We start from the raw sequence: 27,904 nt of genomic DNA on the forward strand, positions 1-27,904 counted from the left end.
TGGGGCGATGAGATCGAGTGAAGGTGACATTTGTGCCAGACCCAGAGGGGCAGGAAGAATTTGGGCAATGAAGCAGTGACTGAGAGAGGTCATCTGGGAGTCGCAGGCAGAGACAACAGGACACGGGCAGCCTGCAGAGCAGAGAGAGAAGGGGGAGGCAGGGAGGAAATTCGGGCAGGTGTGGGGCCCGGATCGCCAGGCCAGGGAGAACGGGTTTGATCCTGTGGGTGGATAACAGGGAGCCACAGGGGGAAACTGAGGGCAGGTGGCTAGCAGAGGCTGCGGTTACCAGGACCTGCTTTAGGAAGCCCAGCCACCAGGGGCCCCCAGTGGGCACAGAAAACAGGCAACTGGATCCCCCTGGCCAGCTGCTCAGCTCCAGGGAGCAGTTCCAGCCATCCGGGCAGATACCAGTTGGGAGGGGCTGCGCTCAAGGAAGGCTGGGGACCCCCAGGAGAGAGAGACACATGGTGGCTCAGGAGGGAGGCAAGGAACTATTACATATCCTCCTGGTCTCTCAGCCAAGGTTATCTCAGCTGAGAGGGGTGCTTACCCCAGTCTCCCCGTTGGCTCCTAGTTATTCCCGCCATCACCTCCTGCCTTGTTCAGAGTGCAAAACACTATTTAATTCCAAGGCAAGCAACCTGGGCTGCCTCCTACCATCCCACACACTCCCTGGGCTCCGCTAGCCTCCCCGACACTGAGCCCACAGAAGGCTTTCTGACCAGTTTCATAACAAGCCCCAGTGAACTCTGCCCTCCAACCTACCCCGATAGCTCACCTGTGCCCTGAGCCCATCACAGATGCCTCTCCTTAGAAAGGCAGAAATAAGTGCAGCTGATGACCTTCCAGTTTTGGAAGGAATCTCAGAGATCTAACTAAACATCTTCCCTTCCCCGTTTAAAGAAAAGACAGCTCAAGTTTTGTTGTTGTTTCATCCTCACCCGAGGACATTTGTTCATTTCTTTTAGAGAAAAACGCAGGGGGAGAGAGAGAAGTACCAATGTGAGAGAGAAACATCAATGTGAGAGAGAAACATCAATCGGTTGCCTCCCGCATGCAGCCTGACTGCAATACAGGCATGTGCCCCGATCTGGAATTGAACCCATGACCTTTCATTGTACAGGATGATGCTCCAGCCAGGGTAAAAACCAAAGTTTCAGAAGATGACTAGTCCTGCCCAGGATCACACAGCCCTGGGGTGGCCCAGTCGGAACCCAGGTCTTCAAGCTTCCAGATGAGGGCTCTGGCACCAAAGCCCTGACTAGGTGGGGCCCGGGAACAGTGAGGTCGGGATACAGTGCAACAGGGCCTGTGCTTATTGCCAAAGGACCTGGGTTCAAGTTGGAACTTGACTACCTTCCCCACACACAGACATCAGAGCTTTGGATGTGTCGCTCAGCTTCCTGAACTCAGTGACCTCCTCCATAAAGTGGGTGTTTAATGAGTGCACGCCTTCCACAGGATCAAACAGGATCGGGGTGGAACAGTGCTCTGGGCACCGCACAGCTAGCACAGGACGGGCGGTCCAGAGGCCCAGGTGGGCGATTCCTTAAGCCCTCATGCCCCTGGCAGCCAGCTGGGCCCAGCCAGCCTCAAGTCACACATTTCTCAGGAGCTGCCCGGGGACCAGTGCAGCAGGCCCCCCGGGGAAGGGGTGGCTTTCTACTCGGTTTTACAACGCACATGAGCACATGGCAGGCCTACCCGACTCCCTGCCCCCCAGAAGTTCGGGCACAACACCTCCTGTCTAGAAGGTCAGAGGCCATCAGGGGCCATGGAGGAGGGAGGGTATGTGTGTGTGTTGGGGGGGCGGTCCTGCCCACCTCCTGGATCCCCACAACCCTGGCTAAGAAATCTGAGCGCAAGGGCCTCATCCAGGATGCACCAATACTTCTAGAAAGAAGAAGCCAGAGGCCTTGGGGATGGGGAGGTGAGCAAAACCTTCTGGGAACGCATCCGTTTGTGGCCGGAGAAGCCCCTGTCCTCTGAACGCCTGCCCCATAATGCCTGCTGTCCACCCAGGAGGCTTCCACAGCCACCTGCAGATACTGGGTTTAACATCACACCCATTTCACTGCTGCGGGAAGCCCCAGAAAGGAAAAGTAGCCACAAGTAACCAAAAGTAATCAGCTCAGGAGCAGTGAAACCAACACTTGAATTCAGATCTCTTAGACATGGGATTCTCTCCCCAGGAGTATTTTAGGGCTGCGGTTCTCAAACTGTGGTGTGTATGTGAATGGCCAGAGGAGTTTTTAAAAGCGCAGATTCTTAGGTCTGGCGTAGAGGTGAGGAATCTGCATTCCAACAAGTGCCTACGTGATTGTGATGAAAGTATCCTCGGCACACCCCACAGACCCAGGGAACAACACCCCCACCCACCCCCCGTGGGCACGCATGACGGCACCGGACAAAAGTAACAATTAGAAGTTTGGGCTTTAAAGGCAGATGTTGGGTTTGGGATGTATTCCTGCTCCTTCTGGGTTACATGACTTTGGGTAAATCTCTTAACCTCTCTAAATTTGTTTCTTCCTATGCAAAATGAGGACCTCATGGGGTTGTCTTTTGGATGCAAGGAAATATGTGTAAAGCCCTCAGTACAGGACCTGGCTTATAATAAACACTCCGTAAATGGTGCCCTACAGTCACTGCCAAATTCAGTTCAGTGTGCTAAGTGCCTAAAGGAAGGAAGAGAATGCCAGGCACCTGGGGACTACAGTGAATAGTGGAGCCAGTAAGAGATGCCTGCAGGGTTGCACTAAACCAGTGGGTAGAGGTAACATGGACACCGATTTCAAACAGGAAGAATTTTTTAACAGGCTGGAGTCATCCAATCATGAAGCTAACTGCCTAGTGGGCTGGCGGTCACTAGAGGATCCCAGCAAAAAGGACTACGTGTCCAACCAGTGGAGACACAACACCAGGGATAAACAAACGGGGAGGGGTGGCGTGGGTGATCTTGAAGGTGACTTTGGACCAGGTTCTGCCCGTCAGCCCCTCTCTCCCTATTATACTGGCTAATTAGCACATTTGCATTTTCCTGATATTTACAACCTTTTCCCCCAAGCATCCAAAATGAATGAGGAGAGATCAGAGGGAGACAGAAAGCCTATGCCTTCTGAATAGTTCATGACAAGGAGGGGGGTGTCTTAAACCTCAGACCTACCAACCCACTGGAACCATAAACCCTGGAGGGTAGGTGCATTTGTGTGCTTTTTTTTCCAAAAGGGCTGGTTGAGAGGGGCTGGTCCACACCAACTTTTGAGAGGAGGGGAAACTGAGGCACAGAGTGGTTCGGTCCTTTAGACAGCAAAAGGGCCCAAGGTCCAGGTTGCGGAGTGGCAGCCCAAGGCTGTTGACCTGTGAGCCAGGTGCGTTCCACACCTCACCTCTCAAAGGCCCCACTAGATCTCCCTGGAGTGGGACCTTTGAACTCAGAGAGGCTAGGAAAACGGCCTAAGGACACAGCTAGTGAGGGCGGGGCTCCAAAGCTGGTGTTTGATTTGGTTTTTAATTGTCAGGTGTACAGTCTTGGGTCAAGAAAAAATAGGAATTTGGTTTTGAGATTGAGGGGAAATAATGTTAAAGATGTCAGTCCTCATAAGTAAGAAGCTAGCTACTCATCCACCTCAATAAAAATTATATTCAAGTCAAAATTACTTGCCACCCCCCCCCAAGAAAAGCAGAAGGTGAGGGGGAAGAGGGGCACAGTGGCCATATAACTCAAACCAGGCAGCTCAGAAGAATAAACCATTCTGAAATCAGAAAGCCAGAAATTCCCACTAGGCTGGGAATGGGGACATGCACGGTTTGGGTCCCCATTTCCACTCTGCTTAGCTCATGGTGTTTTCATGGAGGGCAGGGTACAAGGCAGCCCAGGAAACGGAAAAGAGACCTCACCTCAATGACCCCGCCCCCTGAAAACTGAAGAGTGGCTAGGGTTGAACAAAACAACACCCCAAACTCGGGTGCCCTGGGGTGCCTGGCTCAGCACGGCGAGGAGGAGTGGCTATCCAATTATCACCCCTCAAAGCGAGATACCTGTAGGTAGGGTACAAAGTATGGGGAGACCACTGGAAACGTCGGGGTTGGAAGGCTAGAGAGCTCCTCCCTACACACACACAAATCCCCCGCCGGCGGCGGGGCCCAGCTGGGGGGTGCCTTCCTTGTAATACCGACAGTGATTCTCTCCCAGGACCGAGATAGAGAGGCAGGGCGCACAGGAAAGTTTAAAGGGTAGACCCACCGGGTAGAGACCCTCACAAGATAGAGGGCTGTAAGGTGGAAGAGGGGTGAGTAAGGCCAAGTCGCAGCCCGCTCCTCTGTGCACCCACATCCGCTTCATCAGGCCCTCCAGATCCTCTCGAACCCCGGATCTGTCCGGGATCCCTGCAAGCCTGCAAGCCCCTGGGGCCCCTCATCCTGATTCAGGCGCCCTCGTTCTTACCTCTACGCGCCGGCGGGACCGCTGGGCGCTGCCATCCCAAAGGCGCCCGAGCTCGGACCGGGGGCAGCGTCAGGAGGTGGCGGGACCGCGCGATCCCCACGCGGCGGGAAAGTTTCCGTAGCGCCGGCCAGGCCGAGAGCGGCAGAACGGCCCAAGCAGGGGGCGGCCCGGCAGGAGCGCCCTCCGGCCGGCCCCGCACCTCCGCCTGCTCCGCGGTGCTTCGGCTCCAGGGCTCCCCCGGCCACCCGGCCGGGCCAGCCCGGCCAATCGCAGGCCCCGCCACCCGCAGCTCCGCCCGCCTGGCCGGCACCGAGCGGAGGCCGGGCGGGGCGGGGCGGGGGCGCACCTGTTTGACCAATCGACCCCACTACTGCCATCCCACCCAGCCGGACGGAGCAGGCGGACCCCCTCATTCCTGGCGCACGCCCCCTGTCCCCGCTTTGGCCCAGGATCTGGGCCGGGCCACACGCCCCCTCCTTCCCATCCCCAATCTAGGCCAGGCCACACGCCCCTCCGCTCCCGGCCAGGCGGGGTCCCGCGCGCCGCCTTCTCAGCCAGCCCGCCAAGGCCCTGGGTTAGGCCCTCCGTGCAGGGCCAGCTAAGTCTGAAACCTGAACCCCGGAATGTCAGAGGTAAAACCCGGCTTTAGCCTGCGGGCTATAGGGGTGCGCGACTGAGGAGTGGACCGCGAATGTGCTTTGCCCGCACCTCTCTCCCACTCTGCACCCTTTCCTCCTGCACCGTCGCTGACTCTGAAACGCTGCTATGGGCCCTGCCTTGATCTTCCACCGCCCACGGGAGCCGAGATCCGATGCTGAGTCCAGAGCTTTAGCAGAGAATGGGGGGGTCGAGGGGAGGGAGGTCACATAGAAGGCAATTCTAACCCTCCCGCTAACGTACTCCCTCAAGAATCCCGTCTGGGTTCGGGCCAACTTCTCCAGAATGCTTGCGATCCGCTTCAGCCGGTGGTACCCCAACCTGTCCTGGGGTCACAACAACTATTTAAAGCTTGACGGTTTCATTGTCCCATTTTCCAGAGAGGAAAGACTGAGGCCAAAGGGAGGTGAACGTTCCTCGGACCCCGGTGCCAAGACAGCAACTTTTTCAAACTAAAGATGAGTTTGCAGGCAGTGCCTGGCTCTTCTTCTCCCCAGCCCGGTGCGGATGCCTGGCGTCTCCCCGCCTCAACCCCGACCTCGCCGCCCTCCCCAAACCGCCCCCCCCCCCGACCTCGCCCCCCGCCGCAGACCTGGGATGGGGGAACGAGAAGGAAGCTCCAGCAAGGGCTTGGGAAGGGCGAGGGGCACGCCCGCCGCCAGCCGGCCTTACCTCGGCAGCAAAGCGTGTCCTCGCAGAGCACGCCGGCGGGAGGCCCCAGCAGGGGCAGGGAGGCCCAGGCGAGCGCGCGGGAGGCCGCGCCGCCGGCTCCCATCCCGGACGGCCTCGGCCGTGCCTCGGTCCGCGAGCCTTCCACCCTCCGCGGCACCTGTGGCGACAGCGCCGTGCCGGCGGACTCGGCCACGAGGCTGGGACCTGGGCCAGGCCCGGAGTTGGGGGCGTGCGGGGCTCCCCGGGATGTCAGCGGCTCGGACTCCCAAAATCGCGGCCCCAGCTCCCGACCCGCGCACAACGTGCTGGGCAGGGCACTATTTTTAGCGAGAGCTGCTCTCCCAGTCGGACAGACAGAACCAGTTAATTCGGCCGCTGGGGAAGGGCCTGCACCCGGAGCTCCCCGGAACGGCAGCCGCAGCTCTGCTGAAAGCTGATCCTTCGCATTCCTGCCTCTCGAGGCGGGAGGGCGGGAGGACGCCTCTAATTCCTGGGGGAAGCCAGCGTCCTCTCTGAAGGCAGCGCCTGGGCCCCAAGTGCACGCCCAGAACGGAGCTCTTTAAATTGACTCTGAAACCCTGCCCGACTTCCTCCTGCTGACCCCAGGCCTCGGACGACTTCCCATCAAACGCCCCACCTACGGTCCCTCGCTCCCCACTGGTCTCTAGCAATGGAAAGAGTCCCCGCAGACACGGGGCCTGGGTCCTAGCACCAACAAAAGCTGGCGCACACGCATCGCTCAGGAGCTGCTTGTTGAAAGGAGGACGGAAGGAGTGAAAATCCAGGACCAGAAGGGCGGCGGGACGGTGGAGTAAGCCTGTGCAGTGCGAGATGGGCTTGCAGAGTGGCTCTGGAATCCCACAGAACCCCTAACCCAACACTCCGGCAGCGTGACCCCGGCCAGGCATCTCGCCTCTGTGCCTTAGTTTCCCCTTCTGCATAGGGGAGTCTTAGGAGCCCAAGAGACAGAGTGTGAGAAGGCCTTTGTAAACAAAATCATGACATGGATGTTCATGTCACAAGTGAAGAGAGGGATGCAAAGATGAATAAGATGTGATCTGCTCTCAGGAAGCCACGAGCCCTGCTAATTCCGGGAAGAAGTTCTAAGGGCCTCAAAAAGGTGCAGGGAAACTGTATGATATTAGGCCAAGGATGGATGGATAGGCCAGTGATAGCGGCTGCAGAAAGGGACCCAAATGTGTGAGGAAACCTGATGCAGACGTGCTGCTGCAGGTCACTGGGGAAAGGGTGGCCCGTTCTACAAATGGTGCTTTTAGGGAGCGATAGGCTGTCCATACTGGGGGGAAAATGGAATGGAATTCCTACCTCTCATCATGCATAAAAAGAAATTGTTTCCAAGTGGATTAAAGACCTAAATTCAAAAACCTTGTAATAGGGAAATATTTCTTAAAGACTCTTGTGTCTTTAAGCACAGACCATAAAGAAAAAGATCAATACATTTAATTAAAGTGTAAAACGCCTGTTTATCAAAAGAAGGTATTGGGAACACAATATCCAAAATATACAAAGATCTTTTATGAACTATATGAACTGGCAATTTGAAGAAGGGGAAACATGAATGGCCAGTAAACATATGAAAATACATTCTGTCTCACTCGTAATATGAAAAGTACAAAATTCAACCCAGTCAAGTGCTATTTCCCACCCATGAGACTGACAACCAGCAAAAGGGTGGGAACTGCAAAAGGAACTCTCATACACGGCTGGTGGGAGGGGACCGCAGCTCTGGAAAACAATTTGATGGCGTTTAGACATGTTGAAAATGCAAGCACCCCAGTGACCCAGAGACTTGGCTTCTGAAACAAACCTAGATAAGCTCTTGCTCATGGCAGCCATGGTTATTCTAGTAAAGCTCCTGAGCAGCCTCAGTGTCCATGAGAGGAAGGATGCAGGAACAGACCATGGAGCCTTCTGTGAAATTCTATACTGCAGCGAAAATGAATGACTAGTGCGCCTCATGAATCCTAAGTAGGGGGATGGGGAGCAAGTTGCAGAAGATCAAAGTGGATGATATCATTTACATGGATTTTTTTTAAACACGCAGAACAAAATGATACCCTATATTGCTAGGAATGCACACACATGGTAAAAGTATAAAGAAATTCAGAGGAATGATAAATACACCATTCAGGGAGGAGTTTATCTCTGCAGGGAGAGGGAGATGTGATGGATGGTGGGAGAGGTTTCAGCCATATTGGTAAGGTTTGATTTCTTGACCTGGGCTGAAGTTTACACAAGTATTGTATATGTGTGTGCCCGCGAGCGCGCGCGTGTGTGTCTTATAACTCTTTGTAACTTTTTTTAAGGAACAGAGCAAGCATGATAAGAGGTCTCATAAAATCCAATCCTGCTCTGAAATCCAGTTTCCTTATTTTAATAATGTGGACATCGCATCTGTGACGTGCTCTATAAATCACAAGAACATGAATAGCCTGCTCCCCAGTCTCCACTGCCGCCATCCCACCCTAGTCCCAGCCAGCTGAGACTCCCAAACCGGGCACCCCCGTGCAGCCAGGTGTCCCAACCCCCCTCCCATCCCGAATGCCTCTGCGCAAAATGTTCACTCCTGCAGTTCCTGCCCCCCTGTCCCTGCCCGGCTGGGGCCTGTTTCTCCTCTTACGTCCCAGCTGAGCCATCTCAGCCAATAAGAAGGCCCTGGGAGCCGTCCATTGGCCCTTCCAGGCAGAGGGTTCCCACAGCGCCTGCCCACCCCACTGTCCGTGCTTATAACGTTACGGATTGTTGCACCTGGTTATGAGCAGACTGTGAGCTCCTCCGGTCACAAACCTTGTCCGAGCCACCACCGCCACCCCACCATCTGCATATGGCATGGCCTCAGGAGGGTTTGTTGAATGAATAAAGGGGTGAATGAGGCAAATACTCACAAACAAAAAGGGGTCATGCATAAAACTGCCAGAAGGAAAACAATCCCACTATACAGATCTTCTCTGTGTTGTGTTCTTTGGGGGGGAATAAGACCTTTGGGATCAGAGAGACCGGGGCTCACATCTGGGTCGAGCCCCCTGCCAGTTGTGTGACCTGGGGCATGCTACAGTTTCCCTCTGCACCTCAGTTTCTGTGTCTGCAAAACCGAAATGTGAGTGGGGCTCACTGTGAGGGGTTCTCGTGAGGATTCCATGTGATAATAGAGGCAAAATGCATGGCCCCATTTTTTGAGCAGGTAGTAATTATAGTAATTACATGAATATTGGCCAAGAGGAAGATGTTTGCAGGGGAGGGTGGAAGGAACCCAAGTGAGTTACTGTGATAGTGGGAGGCTGAAAATATATGTCAGGGAGTGTTCTCCAGTTCTGAACAAAGGCGTGCGCCTGGAGGCCGGCCAGAAGGTGGGAGGGTCAGAAGTGTGCTCCAAGTTAGTGCCTCCTCCTGTCCGTGTCCTGCCTCTGGGGGAGGGGCTGTGCAGCAATTCAGAAGCACAGACCCTCCTCTCTGTCTCCCCACGTCCACTCTACCCCCCTCCAATCTGTTCTCACACGCAGCCCAGGGATCCCAATCTGGACCCGTCTTTTCCTTGCCAGCTTCCATCTGTAGGGGCGACAGAGCCTGCGGCACCTTCCCCAGGGACACGCCTGAAGCGATGTAACAAATGCATCGTCTGCACTATATATGCAAAACCCACATATGTCCGCTTGTTGGGAGCTTCCATCAAGGCAACATAGAGGATGGCAAATTGCTTATGGTCCAGACTCCAGAAGATGAATTGGCCAGTGCTACATGTTGTACAAGCAAAAAGTACGTAAAGTCGCCAGGGTTCCGTGGGCACTGGAAAAGAACAAGACTATGCACTTCATGGGTTCAGAGGAGACTTTCGAAACTAATGAGCTGATTGTCTGATCCAGATCACTTTGGACAAAGTAATATTATTCTGGTGACGTGGACATTAGCTCCAGCTGGCTCTTTGTCCCATGCAAGTGGGCATGCAAGGCAGGAACCCCTACCCGGCTTAAGGTCTGCTATCTCAGTGCTTCTCAGAAAGGTCACCAATGATCTTCTTGCTGGTCACACCAAGGGACACCTTTCCATTTTCATCTCACCCGACCTCTTGGCTTTACTTCACACCCCGGACACTCTCTGATCTTTTCTGTTGCTTTGGTTCTCTCCTTGGCTCCCTGATTTTACTTCACTGAGCTACGAAAGCCAGAGTTTGAAGTTGTCTGAGCCCCCCTTATCCTTCCAGACTTTCCACTTCAACTGCATCCAGGCCCCTGGCTTCAAACGCTGTCCTTACACTGATGAGTCCCAAATGTTTATTTCCAGGCCAGTCCAGACACTGTCTGTTGTCTCTTGCCTGGATTTCAGGAAGATCTGAGCTGACTCCCCGTGTCCGCCTGGGCCCTTGCTCTATTGGTCTATGTCTTTGGCTTCTCCTCATGAGTTTTGTAAAGTACAGATTCAATCAAAGCACGCCAAGCTAGCTTGAAAGCTTTCAATGACTTCCTGTCTTCACGTGGCCTTGCAGCATGCCCTGGGTGGTCCGGCCCCAGCCCACCTCCCCAGACTGCCTTCTCCCCTTCCCTCTCTGCCTTCAGCCACCCAGCTAGCTCCCTGTTCCCCAGTTATGCGATGCTTTTCCCCATCACACAGACTTAGCACACAGGCTCCCCTCTCCAGAACACTCTCCTCTGTCCCCTCCGCTCCTTGGCCCAGTTCACTTCTTCCCATGGCCGCTTAGGTGTCAGGTCCACAGGGAAGCCTTGCACACTACACACTCATGGCCGGAGTCACTTTTCTTCATGGCATTTATTACAGTTGGTGCCTGTGCCTTTATTGTGTGGTCATTGGATCAATGTGTCACCCAGGGCTGGATGTCCCTGAGCACAGCCATGATGCCTGGTTTTGTCTGTTGTTACACTCTCTCCCACACCCTCCTCTCAGGAAAGGATTCAGTACATAGTAGGTGCTCAGTGAATATTTACTGAATGAATGAGTGAATCTGAGTTTACTTGCACACCTCCAATGCTACATGTGTGTAATAGATACACGCACAAGTGTGGCTTTGCCAGGTGCTTTATGTGTTCTGTCGCTTAATTCTTGCAGCCATGTTTGTGGAGGGTATGACATTAGGAATTTCCATATGACAGGTGAGGAAACTGAGAGAGTTTAAGCAATTTGTAGAACATCACACAGCATGTAAATAGTAGAGCCACACTACTATATTTATGCATGTGATGTTTTATAGTTGTACAAACTAACTACTCAGTCTCTCGTTGGGAGTGTAGGCCCTCAGCTGACGATGGAAGTGAGATTCGAAACCACATCTACTGAGGCATCATATGATGAAGACCCAGACCCACCATAACCCCTGGGCAGGGATGTCATGAATGGAGGGGGAGAAGAGGGAGAAGAGATCCAGTGTTTGTGCAGGGCAGTGGGGGCTGCTGGAATGAACTATAGAAATGTGCAAACCTCACCTCTGGCTGAGAATTAAGTACCCGGAGAGAATGTGGCTGGAGTCAGACACTATGGAAGAAAGAAGGATCAGGTGACAGTGACCAGGAAGATGGCTCTGGTCTCCAGGACAGGCCTATTATGAGGGGCCCAGCCCTGCCTTAGTGCAATCGGTCCGATGCTTTGATTCTGCTCTGTGGTTCCTCTCCTGCCCACCCCTGCCATCCCTGGACTCCCCGAGTGCCTAAGTCAATGTTGACGTCGACGGGGACCCTCTGTGCCACACTCGGAACTTGGTGCTGGGAACACAGATAAATGAACAGCAAGCTGCTCACTGGTGCAGCGGGGAGACAGTCGACAACACTGCCAGGTGCTGGCCCCATGTGCTCAGGACTAAGACGGGGTGGCTCCGGGGGGAACCTGGTACCAGCCTGGGCGTGAGGGCCAGAGCAGTGGCTCCAGGAAAGGCTTCCAAGGACATGACCTCTGAGTGTCTTAAAGAAGCAGAGAGAGAACTAACTTCACCAGGCAGAAGGGAACCAGCCCATGCCAAAGCTTGGGGCGGTGCGAGCCAGCCTAGTGTGCTCAGGGACGCCAGCCCACGAGCTATGAGAGACTGGACAGGAAGAAGAGGCGGGGCCGCTCAGGCGGGGCCCTGAGTGCCAAGCCCGGCCGGGACTCCAGGACTCCAGGGAGCTGCTGGGAGACCTTACGCAGGGGAGGGACAGTCAGTCCTTGAGTTTCACAAAAACTCCACCTGGAGGAGGACGATGGAGTTAAAGGGTACAGACTGGAGGCTGGCAAGAGCACAGTCAGAGAAGAGGGGCGGCTGAGAGTGAGGGAGGAAGGACAGACAGCTCTACAGAGGGACTTGGTCAGAAGGACACAAGAGACTGGGAGGTGGCTGGAGGGGAATGTTTGGGTTGGATGCTGTGATATGCAACCCAGATCAAGAACAGAAGACTCCCTCCCTCCTCCTGACACGTGGGGAGGCTGCTTCAGCTTCAGCCCTCTTTGGGGGTGGCCTCTACTGAAGAGAGTCACCACCTGAGGTGACACCCTGAGAAGGTGACAGCCCTACATTCAGTGACCGATCACTCCAGGACACCCTGCCCCTGCTCCCTAGGGTGGGCTGAGACCTCCCTAACACTACACGGCAGCTCTGCTTCTCCTTCTGCCCGGTGCTGCTGCCCGTCCTGCCCTTCCGGGAGCTGGGCCCTCCCTTCCCTCACAGGCCTCCTTCTTGCCGATCCGCCTCAGAGCCTGCTTCCTAGGGAACCTACCCTGGGACAGGGAGCACTTGCTATTTGTCCCACTGCAGGGAAAGACCCCGGAGAGAACGTGACTGTGGAGCTGACCATGGCAGAGGTGAGCAATGCTCAAGGGAACGAATAATTTTTAGGACAGGTGTGCTCTGTGCAATATTTGAGGCGTGTACTAAAAAATTATCTGTTATTCACCTCATCACCCTCTGACCTTCTCCCTGCCAGCTGCGCACTAGCAGGTCTGCCACGCTGTGACCCAGATACCTCACATGTTCCATCGATCCTGCCCTTGCACAAGCGCCGGCAGTGCCTCCCCATTGTCCAAACCCTCAACTAGTCTGATCGTCAGCTGCTCTCTCCACCCCATCTCCCAAGCCCATCTCTTTTATCTTCTGCCTCTGGGCTTTTTGTTTTCTCTGCTTGCAATGCCCTCCCCTATGTCCACTCTTCCGGGAAACCTTCCAGATCCTTCTGGGCAGCTGGAAGCACCTTGGTTGTCTCCAAGTCAATATTCCCTCCTGTCTAAAATGGGGATGATAGGGCCTCTCTCAGGTTGGTGACAAGAAACCATGTTCAGGAAGCACCAGAAACACTGTGTAATACTGGTACTCCCCTGTCGCTGGCACCTGGACAGAGAGCGCCTAGTATCCAGGGGGCATAACGTGAATTAAATTGACTCAACTGCAAGGTCCTGCGCTTTTATAGCTTAACTTGCTTCTTGGAACAACATGCCCAATAGTGGAACTTAGACAAATTCAATTTCCTATGTTAAGATGGTCTGCAAGCCATTGCAATTCTGATTGCCTAATGGGTTTCTCTCCCAGGTGACAAAGGACCAAACCAGCTCCCCAGAAAGAGGCGTTTTGGAACCAACCATGGCACCCAGCCTCTCCAGCTGGAAGTAGGTAACGCCCTCCACTAGCATTTCTGTCTCAAGCCCTCCCAATCCTAGACCACAAAAGGTGATTTCTTATACTCATTAGCATAATTACCCGACTGCAATGCTAGAGCGAAGCGATTAGATGAGCCTGTGATTTTTGCACACTTATGCGTCTCAAGTAAGTCACCTGAAGTTCATCTGCCATCAGGATTCATGGCTGCATTCTGTAATCGTAGGGAATTATTTTGCTAATAACAGAGGTACCTTGATCTAATTTCGTTTTAATGCCAGGAGGTGCCCTCCCAGAATAATCAGCTCCAGGGCCATTCCAATTTCCAGGTTTGTTACACGTTCTAGAGAGAAGATTCAATTCAAGGAGGCTGAAGTTACTTCTTTATCACCCAAAGTCATCTAGGAGTGAAATGAAATCCTACCTCTGCGTTTACAGAAAAATGCAGGGAGAGGCCCAGCGACAGGGAGCTGGTGGCGGGGGGCGGGGGGTGGGAGATCCCCCACAACTGGAAGACACCACTGATGGGTGAGACTAGGCTGGGTCAGAATCGTGAGGCACTTCCTGGGAGAACCCTCATTCTCCTTCCCTCTATTTATTATCTTATCTATTCCTTTACTCCACTTTGGGGGCCTCTCCTCAGCCAGACCCAGTCTCTGCTGTTCTATGAGAACAAATATTGGTAACAGACACGGAGGGAGCCCTGTTCTTGGCCCTTGACATATGTTAACTCATTATATCTGATGAGGCACATGCGTGCAACTGCTACCCCCACTTTATAGATGGGAAAGCTGAGGCAGAGAGGTTAAGAAACTTGCTGCAAGCCACACAGCTAGTAAGGGGCATAGCTGAAACGTGAACCTTAGCCCATGAACTTCCTCAGGGTCACACACAAGAAAGAATCCTGAGCCCACCGGGAATTGTTCAACCCCTCTCATTTACCCTTCACAACTACTCTGGGATGGGGCTGTTGCCAGACCTATTTTATTGAGAAAGATTCTGAGTCTCAAGAGGAGATCGATTCAGCGAAGGTCAACACGTTGAGGAAATGGAAGAGATGGGACTTGAACCCAAGGTTCCGGTTCTTACACCTAATGCTGCCTTGGTTTAACCCGGCAAGTCTGTGCAGTATCTGTGCACAGCCCTGGAAGCAGGCTGAACACAGCGTAGTTAAATTAAGTGCACGGTGGCTACCCAGCAGCCACCAGCTCTGCTCATCCCTTCCCACTCTGGGGCAGTTCTTCTTGCCCATCCCCCACCCCTTGCCCCAGAAACCAAATGTCCTTTGTTGTCATTCCATGTTACCAAACAAAACCGACTTTCAGATTCCTATTCATTCACTCATATGTTTACGCCTTCAGCAGAGGGCTGGTTCGGCGGGAGGGCTGGCGAGTTCTGCCACCCTGTTCCCCTCCTGGCCTTGGCCTTCCTCTCTGTTCGAGAAGGAGGTGAGTTAGACCAGTGCATTTTGAATTGAACCACAGAACCCTCATCTCAAAGGTTCTAGGAAAACTTTCAGGCAAGCCCAGTGTTTACATCAGATGAAAGCGAGCTGCTCTGGGCAGAGCTGCGTCGGGGGAAAGAGCAGTCTCCCTGTTTGGCAGCCTGTGGGCACCTCCTTGCCAGCCCAGGACTCCTCTGACACAGATGGGAAACCACCGGTCTGGACGGTCTGTTGGCTCTTGGGGCTCTTAGATCCAAGGAATCTGGGCTCTACAGATGGCCAGTGATGCCCAAAGTGCAGTCTGGGCCATTAAATGTCCCTCTGCAACCGTCCCCCTGCCCCCAGCACCTGTCCTGCCTCGTGGTGGCATCAGGGGCCAAATCTGAGAGGGACCTGTCATCGAGGCCAGGCTGTGGCTGACACCTGCCTTTCAGGAAATGAGCTATCTGTGCGTCTCGTCACAGAAATGATACCTGCTTCTCCCGGCGGGCTATGGGTGGGGTCAGTCTGTCCTGGCACATTCCCCGGTGTCCCGAAGGATAGGCTGCTCCCCATTAGTAAAAAGATGTTTTTTTAAATCTCTCCCTTTCTCCTCCCTTCCTTTACGAAATGCTCACTAGTCTCCAGCTTTCTGTTCTAGGCTGAAGGCTGCAGGGGAAAGGAGAGGACAGGGGCCTGGCCTGGGGACGGAGGCGTCACACAGAGAGTTTCCTCCTGGGGCGACTGGTGCCACCAACGCACCAGGCGCTCACCGGGGCTGGGAGGGCTTCCTAGGGGCGGCGGTGACCGAGGGAGGCCAGCGCAGGAGTAGGAGTTGGCCCAGGCGAGGCGGATTGCCGGGGGGCGGGGGGAGGCAGCCTTCCAGGCTCAGAAGAGAGGGGTGGAAGCCACGGAGGCCTAGAGAGGGGTCTGGCTGAAGTGTGGGGGCGGGGGGCCATGGCAAGTGGGGTGAGATAAGTGTCCTTGAAGGGCTGTCCAAGGGCTGCGGCTTTGTCCTGAGGATCGTGGCAGCTAGTGGAGGTGTTAGGCAGGGGAGGTAGGAAGGCCGGATGTGCTTTTTAGAAGCTCATTTGGCTGCATATGGTTAGGGGTGGAGAGATGGTGAAAACAGGGTGCCTACCCTCCCTCAACATCCTCCTCCAATCCCCGGAGCCCTCTGACACACAGCACGTGGACAGGAGGAAAGACAGTCTTTGGGCTGCTGGCTGTTCCCATCCTGGCCTGCCCCCTGCCCCTGCCTGGAAGGCGGCCCTTGGCCCTTTCACCCCAGGATAACGGGTCGAGGCCAGTTCGAAACTCCACCTGACTGGCTGAGATGCCTTGCTTTCATGGCCCCTGAAAACAGCCTGTTTGTGAACAGGAACACAGGCAGAAGGTTAGCTTCCCCACTTCCAGCACCTTCTACCCAAATCCCAGCTCTGACATGCGCCTCTCCCAGCCTCCCAGCCCCTCTCGGCCCTGGATCACCGCCCAACGTACCCCCCTCCCCGCCATGCTGAGCGGGGGAGGGGAGGTTCCATCCCCAAACACAAGCTCTTTTGTTCCACCCCCCAGCTCAGCCCTCAGCCCTGCATCCGTGTCGGTGAAGGTTTTCCTGGCACTCAGTGAGCCCAGGTCAGCTGAGGGATGAGGGCTGGCGTGGGCCTGAGGGGCTGGGGACAAGGGCTGGAGCGCAGGCCATTTCAGGCCGCAACTTGGGCCTGTCCCTCCCCTGCTCGTACCCCTTCCACGGCTCCAGCTTACCCTAGGGCAGCGATTCTTAACCAGGGCAATTTTATTTCGCAGGGAACATTTTGCGAGGTCCGGAGACATTTTTGGTTGTCACAACTTGGGCTGGAGGAGGCAGGTATGCTGCTGGCATCTGGCTGGTAGAGGCAGAGGACGCAGCTAAACATCCTCCAATGCACAGGACGGTCCCCATAGGTTCTCACGACAAAGAGTCATCCAGCCCTACATGTCAGCAGTGCCAAGGGAGGGTAAAACCCCCTCTCCCCAGGTCCTGGTCTGCTACCCAGCCTTCGGGGCAGTCACCCCCATCTCAGGCTGGGACCCTCCAACACTCATTCCCCACCCCCAACCTTTGCTTCTTCCCTTGCTGGGGCTTGCTCCCTGCTGCCCTCGACTTACCTAAAGCTCATTTCTCTCCACCCCTTTCTACCTGTCGGCCCCTCCCCTGCTGCCTGCACCAGCCCCAGCTGCCCCTCCCAGAAGCTGATTAGCAGATTCCTCTTCGCTGATCGCACCTGCCAGCTTTGAGTCTCAATCTGCACCTCTCTGTCCTGAGCACAGAGGGTGAGGGGGGACCCTAGGCCCCTCGTAGCTCTGACACAGCCCCTCCTGCCTCTCCCTCGCAGAGGACAAGGCACCTGGGTCACTCATTGCAGACTCACAGTGGCATACGCATGGGCTTTGGAGCCAGCAGGACCGGGGTTCAAATCTGGACTCTGCCTAGTGGTGTGACCAGGGGGGAAATCGCCCAATGTCTCTATGGCTGAGTTTCCTTCTCTGTAAAATGGGACTAGGTTTTCCAATGACAGTTCCGTGAGCTCTGTACTTTTCCTTGCCCCCCACTCCACAACCCATACTTGTTTTTCAACTCTCTGGCCGGTTTTCCCCTTCTGATGTGCACCCCCGTTGGGACCAAGAGGAGGAGGATTAGAGTTGACCTTCTATTTCCTGCAGAAGCTAAGCCTGCACTAGGCTGCTGGGCACACAGGGGAACAGAGGCCTTGAAGCCGTGACACAGGAAAGCAGAGGCTGGGGCAGCTGCCTCTCCCAGCACGCACTCTTGCCCCAGACTAGGCTTCTGTGCTGGGACTGTGACCTCCCGAGGGGAGCAGCCACCCAGACTAAGCTGAACTGGCTCAGCAGAGTGGGCACTGTGTTGAGTAGAGGTTTCCTTTGGGGTCTTGGGAATTTTGGGGAGACAGCACAACCACGTCCCCAAGGAACTAGTCATGGCTCCCCAAGGTGCAGAATAAAACCAGAGCCCCCTAGCCTGGCCCTGCTAACCTCTCCAGCCTCCTCACCACAACCCGTCTGGGTTCAGGGGTCCAGCCTCACTGAATCGCTCAAGGTTTCCAGTAGGTCACTGTGGTTCTCAACTCCAGACGCGTCTCCCACAGCTCCCTTTGCCCGTTCACTGCCACCTTCCCCCAGGCCGAGCCCTAAGCTCAGCATCCCCCTCCGCCCAGAGGCCCCCTTGCCCTGGGCACTCACTGTAGCTTTGGGAGCCCATCCTGAGTCCTTTTTGGGGACAGGGACCCAGCCTGTGCTTCCCTGGACCTCTGGCGCCCAGCCAGGAGATAGCCCAGAAGTGCTGGCGGGTGGTGCTGGAGGCCTGAGGGGTGAGGGGTGGGGGAAGGGACAGAGCCTGGGCTTGTCAAAGGCGGGAGGAGACTGGAGGAGGGGCTGAGGTGGTCGCAGCAGGCAGAAGGCTGGGGAGGCGGGGCTGGGGAAGACCTGCCTCTGGGGAGTTCGGAACGAGGTGAGGCCTGGGGCACAAGCACCAGTGGGCTTGGAGGGGCCTGGAAAGGCTGTGGGGGCGGAGCCCCGCTCCTCCCTTGCTGTCCCTGGGCCTGTGTCCCTGAGTGAGGAGAGGGGACAGGGCTGTGAGCCCCACAGGCCCAGCCAGAGGGAGGTGGAGAGACAGAGAGACAGAGGCAGAGCAGTAGGGAGGCTCCGGGTGGGCCCGGTCCATCCCCTCCAAGCTGCCAGGGGCCCAGTCTGGGAGAAGAGCCCCCAAAGGGGCACAGCCACCCCTGCCTCACCCACCGCAGAGCTGGCAAAGGAGAGAACAGAGAGTCTCAGAGCAGGGACCATCTTAGGCACCCTGACTTCCTGGCCACAGAGCTGGCACAGCCACTTGGTCACGGACAATCTCACTGTGAGAGAAGGGTCTCTACGCAACTCCCACCCTCCCACCCACCCCCGGGGAAGACACCAGGAGGGAAACCAGGGACAGGCCCCTAGAGGGCTCCTGAGGGGGCCCTGACCCCGGCCACCCCAGGATTCAGGAGGCCAGTGCCCACCCGCCTGGCCCTCCCTCCCGACCTCTCTGGCCACCTTCTGGTTCAGCCTCAAGCTGTGGTGTCATGTCCCCTCCCTCCACGGCCACCTCTGCTGGCTGCCACCCTCCACTCTAGAGCCCAACATCTCGCCGAAGTCGACCCAAGTCTCAGGGTGAGGCCCTTTATCTGCGACTTGGGTCGAATGAGAGAGAGAGGGAATCGTGGGCAGAAGTGGGGTGGTGGCTGAGGGACAGCACCCCAGCTGTGGCAGGAACTGCGGTCCCCTAAGCAGGCTTTTCCGGAGCACAGGCCCTCCAGCGCAGGGCCGACTGGCGACCATGGGGCGGGGGTGCGGGCCCGCATGCGTGCGCGTGCACACACGCGCGTGCACACAGCAGCGCCCTGGGATGTGGGTCACTGGCTGGAGCGCCTCCGGCCGGGGATTGTAAGGATCCAGCCGCCCAGACACACGCATTCAGTCGGGACAAAATTGCACCTCTCCCTCTGCCTCCCTCTGCTCTCTGCTCACCTGTGTCAGTCTGACCCAAAGCCTCTCTGGGCTCCTGTTTGGTTCTCCCAAAATCCCACGGGTTCAGGCTGCCCTGTCCAGGGTTTTCTCTCTGTGTGTGTCAGTCTCTGTGTGGGGGAATGTGGGGTCTGCGAGAGATGGAGGGGTGTGGCCCCCCCTCAAAGACTTCCAAGGCATAGCCCATGAGATGTCCTAGGACCAGAGATGGTGAGGACCAAGACAGTACAGTCAAGGAGAGAAGACAGCAGCCTCAGCCTGGCCAGTCAGGGCTGGCTTCCTGGAGGAGGTGGCAGGACTTTGGCTGGGGGGTTGAGTGAGGGCATCCAAAGCCTAGGAAAGGAGCGGTACCGATGCAGCTGGGAAGGCCCCAGACACTGCTGTCCTCCACCCTGGAGTCAGGGCCTCTCTGGAGGTCACATCTGGAATGACCAGCACAGGTTCTTCCACAGAAAACCCTACAGACACAGCAAGCCTAGGACATCACTCCCCCTCCCACCCAGAATCTGCTCTTCAACCAATGTCCCCCTCTCAGTGTGGACACCAACGTCCCCTGCTAGGTCACCCTGACCTCTTTCCCCACCCCACCCCACCTAGCCTCCAAGTTTTCAGCCTGACTCTTGGTGAAACTCACAGCCCAGAGGTGAGACAGGTGCCTCAGGTGCTCAAATGAAGTATTCAGGGAAGACTGCCTGGAGGAGGTGACACTGGAGCTAAGACTTCAGAATGAGCAGGAATGGACAGGTTGGGGGAGGAGCAGTGGGGAGAGCTGAGATGGAGGGAGTTCTCCAGGCAGGGGTACAGCAAGTACAAAAGTGAGTGAGGAGAGAGGGAATGGCACATTCAAGGCAGAGGATAATTCATGGTGGGGAAGTGGAGAGAAGGAAGAGGTGTGGTTGGGGATGGGGGCAGGGGTGTCATCCAGGGGTGAGAAGATGGGCCACCTTGAGAGGCCATGTTAGTGAGTTTGGACTTTGCTGCAGCGGGGTGCCCCATGGGACTTCAAGATGCCTGGGAGTGGCCCCCTTTGGGTGTGCACGGAGAGTGAGTTTGGGGGAGAGGTAGAAAAGGGGAGCCTTCGGAGGGGGCAAGGAGCCCCTGTTGGGGCCCAGCCTGAGGCGGGGGCTGGGAGATAGAGAGTCAGGGCAGATCTCAGGACCACTTAGGAGGTGGAATGGACCTTGAGTGGTTCTGGTTTCTTGTCTCCTTGGCCCCGATCTTCCCACTGTGTAACGCGGATGGGGAGGAAAACCTTGGAAGACCCTCTCCCTTGGGCCTGAGTAGAAGCCCTGTGACGTGGCTAGTACTGTCCCCGCCCCTATGGTGAGGAGATGAAGGCTGACAGCCACGGGGCCCAGGCCCACGGGAGGTGCTGAGGATGGGAAGCCCCAGCCTGTGCTGTGCGCACCACCTGCGGTTCGGGAGGGAGCCCACCAGGAGCCTATGGAGAGGACCAGGGTGAAATGTCTTTGCTTTGTAAACAACAGGGTCTCCTGAATGAGCCTCTCCCTCCTCCTCCCATCTCGAGTCCCTCGCTCTGAGGGACACCAGCTCCTCTCTCCTGGCAGGGCCTGGCCCAGCTCCTGGGCCAGGGGCTGCCCTCCTGCCCTCCCTGGGCCTCACTCCCCGGCCTCATACAGCCAGCTGCTCAGACTTGGGCGCATAAATGATTTAAGCCCCTCCCCAGCTGGCCTCATTGTTCTTCTTTATTGACTACTCTTCCTGATTTAGCCTCTTCCCAGAGTTCCGTGGGGCGGGAAGGGGGGCTCTACCTCTCATCCACCTAGCCAGCAGGGGGAGGTCAGAGGCCCAGGCGTAGCCAGGCAGCAGGGCTGAGGCTCTCCTCGGCTGTGGTTTGGGGGCTAGGATAGCCAGGGGGCAACCCAGAGTGGGGGCAGAAGCACAGGAACCTGGGAGGCCCGGGTTTGAATCAGGAGTGCCCCCACTAGCTTGCAGCCTTGGGCCTCAGTTGTCACATCTGAGCAATGGGGTTGTTACTTCCTCTGCAAGGGCTCAATGACTCCATGGGGAGCACGTGGCACAGAGCCAGGCACCTAGTAAGAGCTCGTACATGGGGCCCCTGTTCTGCCTCTCTGGCCTGATTGCTTCACTTTTGAAAGGACCTCATGTGGGAGTATGGCTTTTCCTGTCCCATCAGGCCCCTGAGCCCAGCCAGCTGATCCCAGGCAGAGCCCTGGAGTGAGATGGATGGAACCTGAACTTGGCATTCCTTCCCCACGCCAGGCTGGCCCGGCTGGCATCACTACCTCAGTTTCACAGACAGGGAACCTGAGGCTTGCTGAGAGCCCAGGGCTTTGCTCAGGGCCTGTTGAGTTCGCCAAGTGGCAGAGCCAAGAGGAGCCCCAGGCTCTCGTCCCTGAGAAGCGGGGCAGTCTGCACAGCGCGTGCACCCCAGCACCCCACGGTCGCAACCTCAGAGGGGCCCGGTGGGCACCGGCCTAGAGCACGGGCTCTGGGCCGGGACTCACCTCTGTGACTCTCAGCTTGGCCATTCACTAGCTGCATGACTTTGGGTGAATTCCTGAGCCGCTCTGAACTTTTTCTCTCATCTCTAACATGTGAATGGTAACACCAACCTCACAGGGATGGTGGAAAGGGGACCCGTGTTGATGAATGGGAGGCTCGTGGCCCGGCACATGCTGTTATTTTATGATTATTTTCTATTTGTTACCCGCTTCCCCCTCTCACAGGAAGGGCCTGGGAGGGATGACATCAGGCCTCCTGACATCTTCCAGACCAAAATAGCCCTCTCTTTAGACTGACCCTATCCCATTACAGCTGCTTCTCTGCTCAGTTTCCAGCTGAGCTGACATCGCCTTTGGTTGTGGCTCCTGCCACGTCGCGCTCGTCCCTTGAACTCCTCCCAGGAGTTCACTCCCGGGGAAGCAGAATGTTTCATGGGCACATGGAGGGACCTCCAGGCACCTCTGGCACAGTGACAGCTCTCAAGGCCGCAAAGAAAGATCCCGGGCTCTGGAGCAACCTGGGTTCGAATCACTGCCCTCACCGTGTGATCGTGGCCATCACTTAATTCCCTGAGCCTCCTTCTCCTCATCTGGAACGGGGAGCTAATAGCCACCTACCTGGTTTGCTGTGAGGATTCAAGCAGACCGGTACAGGCATAAGGGACCTCGCCCGGCATCTCTCCTGGAGTGGGCACTCAGGAAATAGTACTGGCTATTATACCTGCAGCACTTGGAGATGTGCAAAATCACCTCCACATTCCCTTTCCTATGCCCACACCTGGGGCAGGTGTTTTTGCCGGTTATCAGAAGGGAGAAAAAAACTCCTGAGCTGCCCCTTCCGCTCTCAGGATTTCCAAACCAACCGAAGTATTGATCCCAGCATCTGTCTGAGCCCAGCGCCCTCCTCTGGGAATCATGGACTCCTCCCAGCAGGTGTCCCAGTGCATGTGGTTTAATCCCCGCCACTGCCTTGGGGCCCCGAGGCGACCGGGGAAGCAGAAAGGGCAGTCCCACGTCTGCCCATCTGTCAGTCATGCAACCGAGGCTGAGCGAGGAGAAGGGACTCGGTCCAGGCCACCCGAAGACAAAGGGAGCTGGGATAAGGCTCAAGCCACAGGGAGGGGACAGGGTGCCCAGTGCTGAGTCAGATTTAGAAGCTTCGATGGTCAGAGCTGGAACATTTGGGCCCATGGAGTGCAGCACCTTCAACTGACAGCTGAGGAAACAGAGACCCAGGGAAGGGATGTGTGGGGGCATGTAGCAAGTTAGCGCCAGAAGCCGGCTGGTGCCATTCACTGACTGACTCATTCATTCATTCCTCCACTCGTTCATCAATCCGGCCAATGTGTACTGAGCACCTTCTCAGGGCCAGGCGCTTTGCAGGGCCCTGGGGACACAGTGGTGAATAAGATGCAGCCCCTTGGTCTTTAAGTCCGCATGGTCTTTAGTGGGAGTCAGGCCAGCAACCAGGCGAGGAAAACATGGCCTGGGTGGGGAGGCACCACGAGCTGCTGGCAGTGCAAGGGTGGGAGGTGGCATCTGTGAAATGGGGGACAGCAGGACCCTATAAGGACCTGGAGAGAGAACCATCTGCAGGCTGAGGTTTGCTCTCAGGCCTCCCTCTTGCCCTCGTCCTCAGCCAAGACCCCTTCTGCTGAGGGGTTCACGGCAGAGACGATCAGTCAGACCTTGTCTGACCCTTGCCCCAACTTATCCTTGGGAAACTGAGGCCCATCCACGAAGGGCTCTGCTGGGGCTAGTGCACAGTGTCCGGGCTCCCTTCTTCTCCTTCCTTCCCGCCTCCGCTTGGCGCATCAAAGAAGCCCCTGCCCCTGTATTTGCTGCCACAACGACACCCCCACCCCCACTGTGGCAGCCCTCCCTCGCCTTGCCCTCAGGGTCTCTCACCTCAGGACCACCCAGTAGGGCCCGGTTTACCTAACTCTGTCTGCTAAGGCAGTGATTTTCAACCGTTGTGCTGCATTTTTAAAATATGCAATAACTGACTAGTCAGGGACACTGACCTCTTTTCCCTTGGATTGTCAAATAAAAAATGACAACAGCCAATTGAATAGCCACCGTGTATGAATGAAATCAAAATTATACCTATTTCTTTGTAAGGTCGGCAAAAAATAAATTTTTTTTTTTGGTGTGCCATAGGATTTTAGTAATTAGATTATGTGTGCTGTGAGATGAAAAAGCTTGAAAATCACTGTGCTGAGATATTCTGAACACGGCTCAGGTCTCCAGAGCATCGGTATCAGTGCCTGCGGCTGGGGCCAAACTCTTGTTGGCCCCTGAGGACCCGGTGAATGGAATCAAAGCTCAGGATACCCATCGGGTAGAAGAGAACCTCACTCGGTTTGAATCAGGGAGGGAGGCCCAGAGCCCCGCACCCGGCTCTGTCTCTCCCTACCCTGTCCCTATCAAGGACTGTGAGCCCCCAAGGAGCTCAGCTCCCTGACCCCTGAGCAAAAGCATCGCCCTCACCGGACATGTCGAACTCTGTGAAGCTCTCCAGCCTCTGTGCCTTTGCACCTGCTGCTCCTCTGCCCGGGCCAACTGAACTCATCCACTCACTCATTCAACAACTATTTGCTGGATGCTTACTACACACCAGGCAGAGAGCTATGCTCTGGGGTAACAGCTGTCAGAGAGCTTAGAGACTGGGGGAAATCAGCGATTCAACACACACGCACAATACTATGGAGTGCAACTAGGAACAGGTCCTACAAAGGAAGAGACACAAAGAGCGTGGGATATAATTGGATGAATTGGAGGAACACGGTCTAGGGGTGGCTCCTCTGAGAAGATAACTTTTCAGTTGAGTTTGGAGGAGGAGGAGGCGGAGTTAGATCAGTGAGGAATAACAGGGAGAAAGCTCCCAGCAAAGGAAACAAAACGTGCAAAGGCCCTGGGGGCAGTAGCTGGTTTGGTAAGTGTGAGGAAGAAGAGCTCAGCAGGACTGAAGCCCCGAGAGTGAGCCAGTGAGGGAGGAAGGGTCAGATCTTGCAGGGAGGCAGAGGTAAAGGGTAGCACGGAGGAGCTGGGGGAAGGGGCACCATCCAAGAAACCAGGAAAAGGGATTGAGAAATAGGTGGGAGAATATCAGGAGAGTGGCCTATCCCAGTAGCCAGCCAAAGCAAGTGTTTCTTTCATGAAGGAGAGTCATCTACTTCTTTAGTGGAAGAGTCACCTCCTCCAGGAAGCCTTCTGGACTCCACGCATGGGGTTACGGATTCCACAGGGCCTTGGCCTTCCTCAGCAGTGCTCACTTCTCTCCCACACTAGCCTGGGAATGTCACAAAGGCAGAGACAAGGTTTGACTTGTCTCTCCAACTCTCAGACTTAGTCTAGGAGCTGAAAGTAGTGCTTATGAAACGAATGACTGTAGAACCAGCGACCAGAAAACAAGAGATTCTGAGACCACTGTTCCCCTTTGCTGCCCTGGCCCAGGCTGCCCCTTCAACTTGGGACCTCTGAGGCAGACCCCTTTTAGCTAGATCTGGAACCACTCCCAAGACCAGCCTGGGCTCTCCTCCACGCCTGCCTGACAGCTCTTAAGGTCCCCTCTGTCCCTTTGCTTCTTCTCCCCAGCCTCCAGGCACCTCACTGCCTGAGCAGCTTCCAGAAGATCAGCAACAGGCTCCCATGGCACGTGGAGTTGAGGGGCCGCCTGTGCACGCAGCCCTTCGACTACGGTGAGGCAGCCCGTTTCCTGGGCAGCCCAGAGGCTGCCGCGAGCCGGGCTGGGGCACAGAAGTTCCGGGCTGTGGGTTCCCGAGACACCACTGGGCTCCAGGTGGGGAGATGGAGCCTTCTCATGGGATTTGGAACCTTGCTAGGCCATGGCTGATCCCCCCAGACAAGGCTCTGTGCGCTCCGCGGGGCAGCATGCAGGCTTCCCTGTCCCGGGCTTCAGGGGACACCTCTGGGGGCAGGCGGGCCTGTATACACCCAGGCTACCTGCCCCTGCCTCCCCCAAGGAACTTGTCACCTCTGAATCCAGTCTCGTGTCATTTGTCCGTCTCCCGTTCGAGGCTGGGACCTCTTCCAGGGCCTCTCTCTCTCTCTCTTCTTCCCTCCTTCCCTCTTTCTCTCTTTCCTCCCTCTGTTCATGAAGCACAAACTATTTCTTAGCCTTGAGCTCTTCATTTCTGCACCCCTGACCCTGACACACAGCTTAACACACAGGGGTCACTCAGCTGTGTCCCCTGGCCACCCGACTGCCCAAAGATACCAGGTCCGTGGGCTGGGCCTTGCCAAGCTCCCCTGAGGGTTGCAGCCCCAAACGTGGCAGAGGGCCCCTCTCCCTGGAAAGAGCTGAGCTCCTGCACGAGGAAGGAAATCTGGCCTTGAATCTGTGCCCAGCGGCCAGGCCTGGCAGGGGGGGTTATGGGGAGAGGGAAAAGAACTCAATTTTCTTAGCAGGAACCGTGGTCCCAGGAGGACCTGTGTTCCCATAAGGCTGATCCAAGCTGGGGTGGGGCCACCTCTCCATTGGTCCTCTCCCTACGGAACCCCCAAACCTGCTGCCCTCCACACCCTGCCTCAGCCCCTCAGCCACCCTCCTGTCCTCCTGTTTCCCTCCTTTGCGCTGCCCAGAGGTAGCTGAGTGCGCCCAGCGTCCCAGCCGAGGGGGCAGCAGCCTGGCCTGGCTGGGCAATCGGGGTCTTAGTTACCTGCACCGCCGGAGCCCCAGGCCGGCAGAAACTGCCATGGCCAAGCTATTCTGAGTCTTACAAGTCCCCGTCCCGGGGCTCTCAGCAAGGGTTCTGTCCCAAGCAACTTTCCCCCACCAATCTGCCCAGGGTTTCCAGCCGCAGCCCCTGGGGCCCTGCAAAGCGGGGCCGGAGCCCTTCCAGCCAGGCTTTAATTACAGAGAGCATTCCTGTTGCTGGCCCATCTATATTTATCTGCAGGATCTCACTAATTAAATTCCCCACAGCACCCAGCAGGCCTGGGGACAGCAAGTGAGGCCGAAAGGCAGGGGGCCTGCAAACTTCCTTCCTTTCCTTCTTGGCCAAGAGCAAAACAGAAGCAGCCGAATCTCCTTCTCCCTCCTCCCCCGCTGCCCCCACCCCCGCCAATGCCCAGAGTCGGCGGTGGGGGGGGGGGGCTGCCCAAGCCTCCACGCACGGGACCCTGCAGCCCTGGGCCCTCTAACCCCAGGCTCCCAAGACCAGACAGCGTCCAGCTGCCTGACCACCTCCCCACTTCAACTCAGATTCCTGCAGTAAGCAGAGAAAAGTCTGCCTGAGCAGTGGCCGAATCCCCAACTCAGCCACTTTGCCGGCGCCCCTCTTACCGTAGGAGTCGTCTTGGTCCAGGAGGGAGTCGGGCTCCATGGCGTATGGGCCCCCAGCTCCCGGCCCCACCTGATTTATGAACCGAGGCTGTCTCCATGAGCGTCTGGGTTTCTCCTTTTGTATTCCATCTGGCGGCTTTTCCAACTAGATGACTGGGTACTCCTGCAAGCAGGCCCCTTTCCAGCCCTCGCCTTCATACAGTACATTTAAAGTAGCAGTAACCTCTTTTTCCTCCCCCCGCAGCCTGGCTGGAAACATTAGAAGGGACTGAGGCAGCGAGATGTCTAAAATAGGAAGACGCCGGGGACGATTGGCCTGGCTGCCCGCGACGCTGGCTGCGGGGATCTGGCCCAGCTGTGCAGATGGAAAAGCTAAGAGGTGAGGCTGAGCTGGGGCTTAGCATCTGGAAGCTGGCTCTGGGGCCCCAGGGGTCTGTGGGAAGGGGGAGGGCTGACCCACCTCGGGAGCGGATGATGGTCTGCTCTGTTCACCACCCAGCACCCAAACCCCAGGGGCTTCTCCCAGGCCCTGCTGGAACCTCCCACTCAAATCTGTTCTACAGACATTTCCTGCAGTGTGGGGGATGCAGAAATTGACTCATCCATTCAGTTAGTCACTAAATTTTTTTGAGCATCTACTCTGTGCCAGACGCTGAGCTAGGTGCTGGGTTTGTGGCAAGGAGCCTGTCTTGCCTCGCAGCAGAGCTTAAAGGTGAACGGGTCATTACACTGCAGTACATGGGTTAAGTGCTGCAGGTGCACAGAGAAA

The 27,904-nt window shown here is 56.2% G+C and overlaps 1 protein-coding gene across 2 annotated transcripts in view; it reads right to left on the reverse strand.

Moving 5' to 3' along the window:
* DAB2IP (DAB2 interacting protein) overlaps positions 1-27,336 on the reverse strand; it is a 183,438-nt gene extending 156,102 nt beyond the window's left edge. The window contains exon 1 of one of the 2 annotated variants that reach the window (XM_054584448.1): positions 27,136-27,336. In XM_054584448.1, the coding sequence (XP_054440423.1) occupies positions 27,136-27,175 (40 nt within the window). In that variant the 5' untranslated portion in view covers positions 27,176-27,336. Of the gene's footprint in view, positions 1-4,447; positions 4,540-27,135 lie in introns of those variants that run through there. The other variant, XM_054584453.1, reaches the window with a different exon arrangement.
* Positions 27,337-27,904: the final 568 nt, after the last annotated feature.

The sequence above is a fragment of the Pteronotus mesoamericanus genome, unplaced genomic scaffold, assembly GCF_021234165.1.
Source record: "Pteronotus mesoamericanus isolate MK-2021 breed Mesoamerican mustached bat unplaced genomic scaffold, CSHL_Meso_final contig_78, whole genome shotgun sequence".
In the NCBI taxonomy this organism is placed as follows: domain Eukaryota; kingdom Metazoa; phylum Chordata; class Mammalia; order Chiroptera; family Mormoopidae; genus Pteronotus; species Pteronotus mesoamericanus.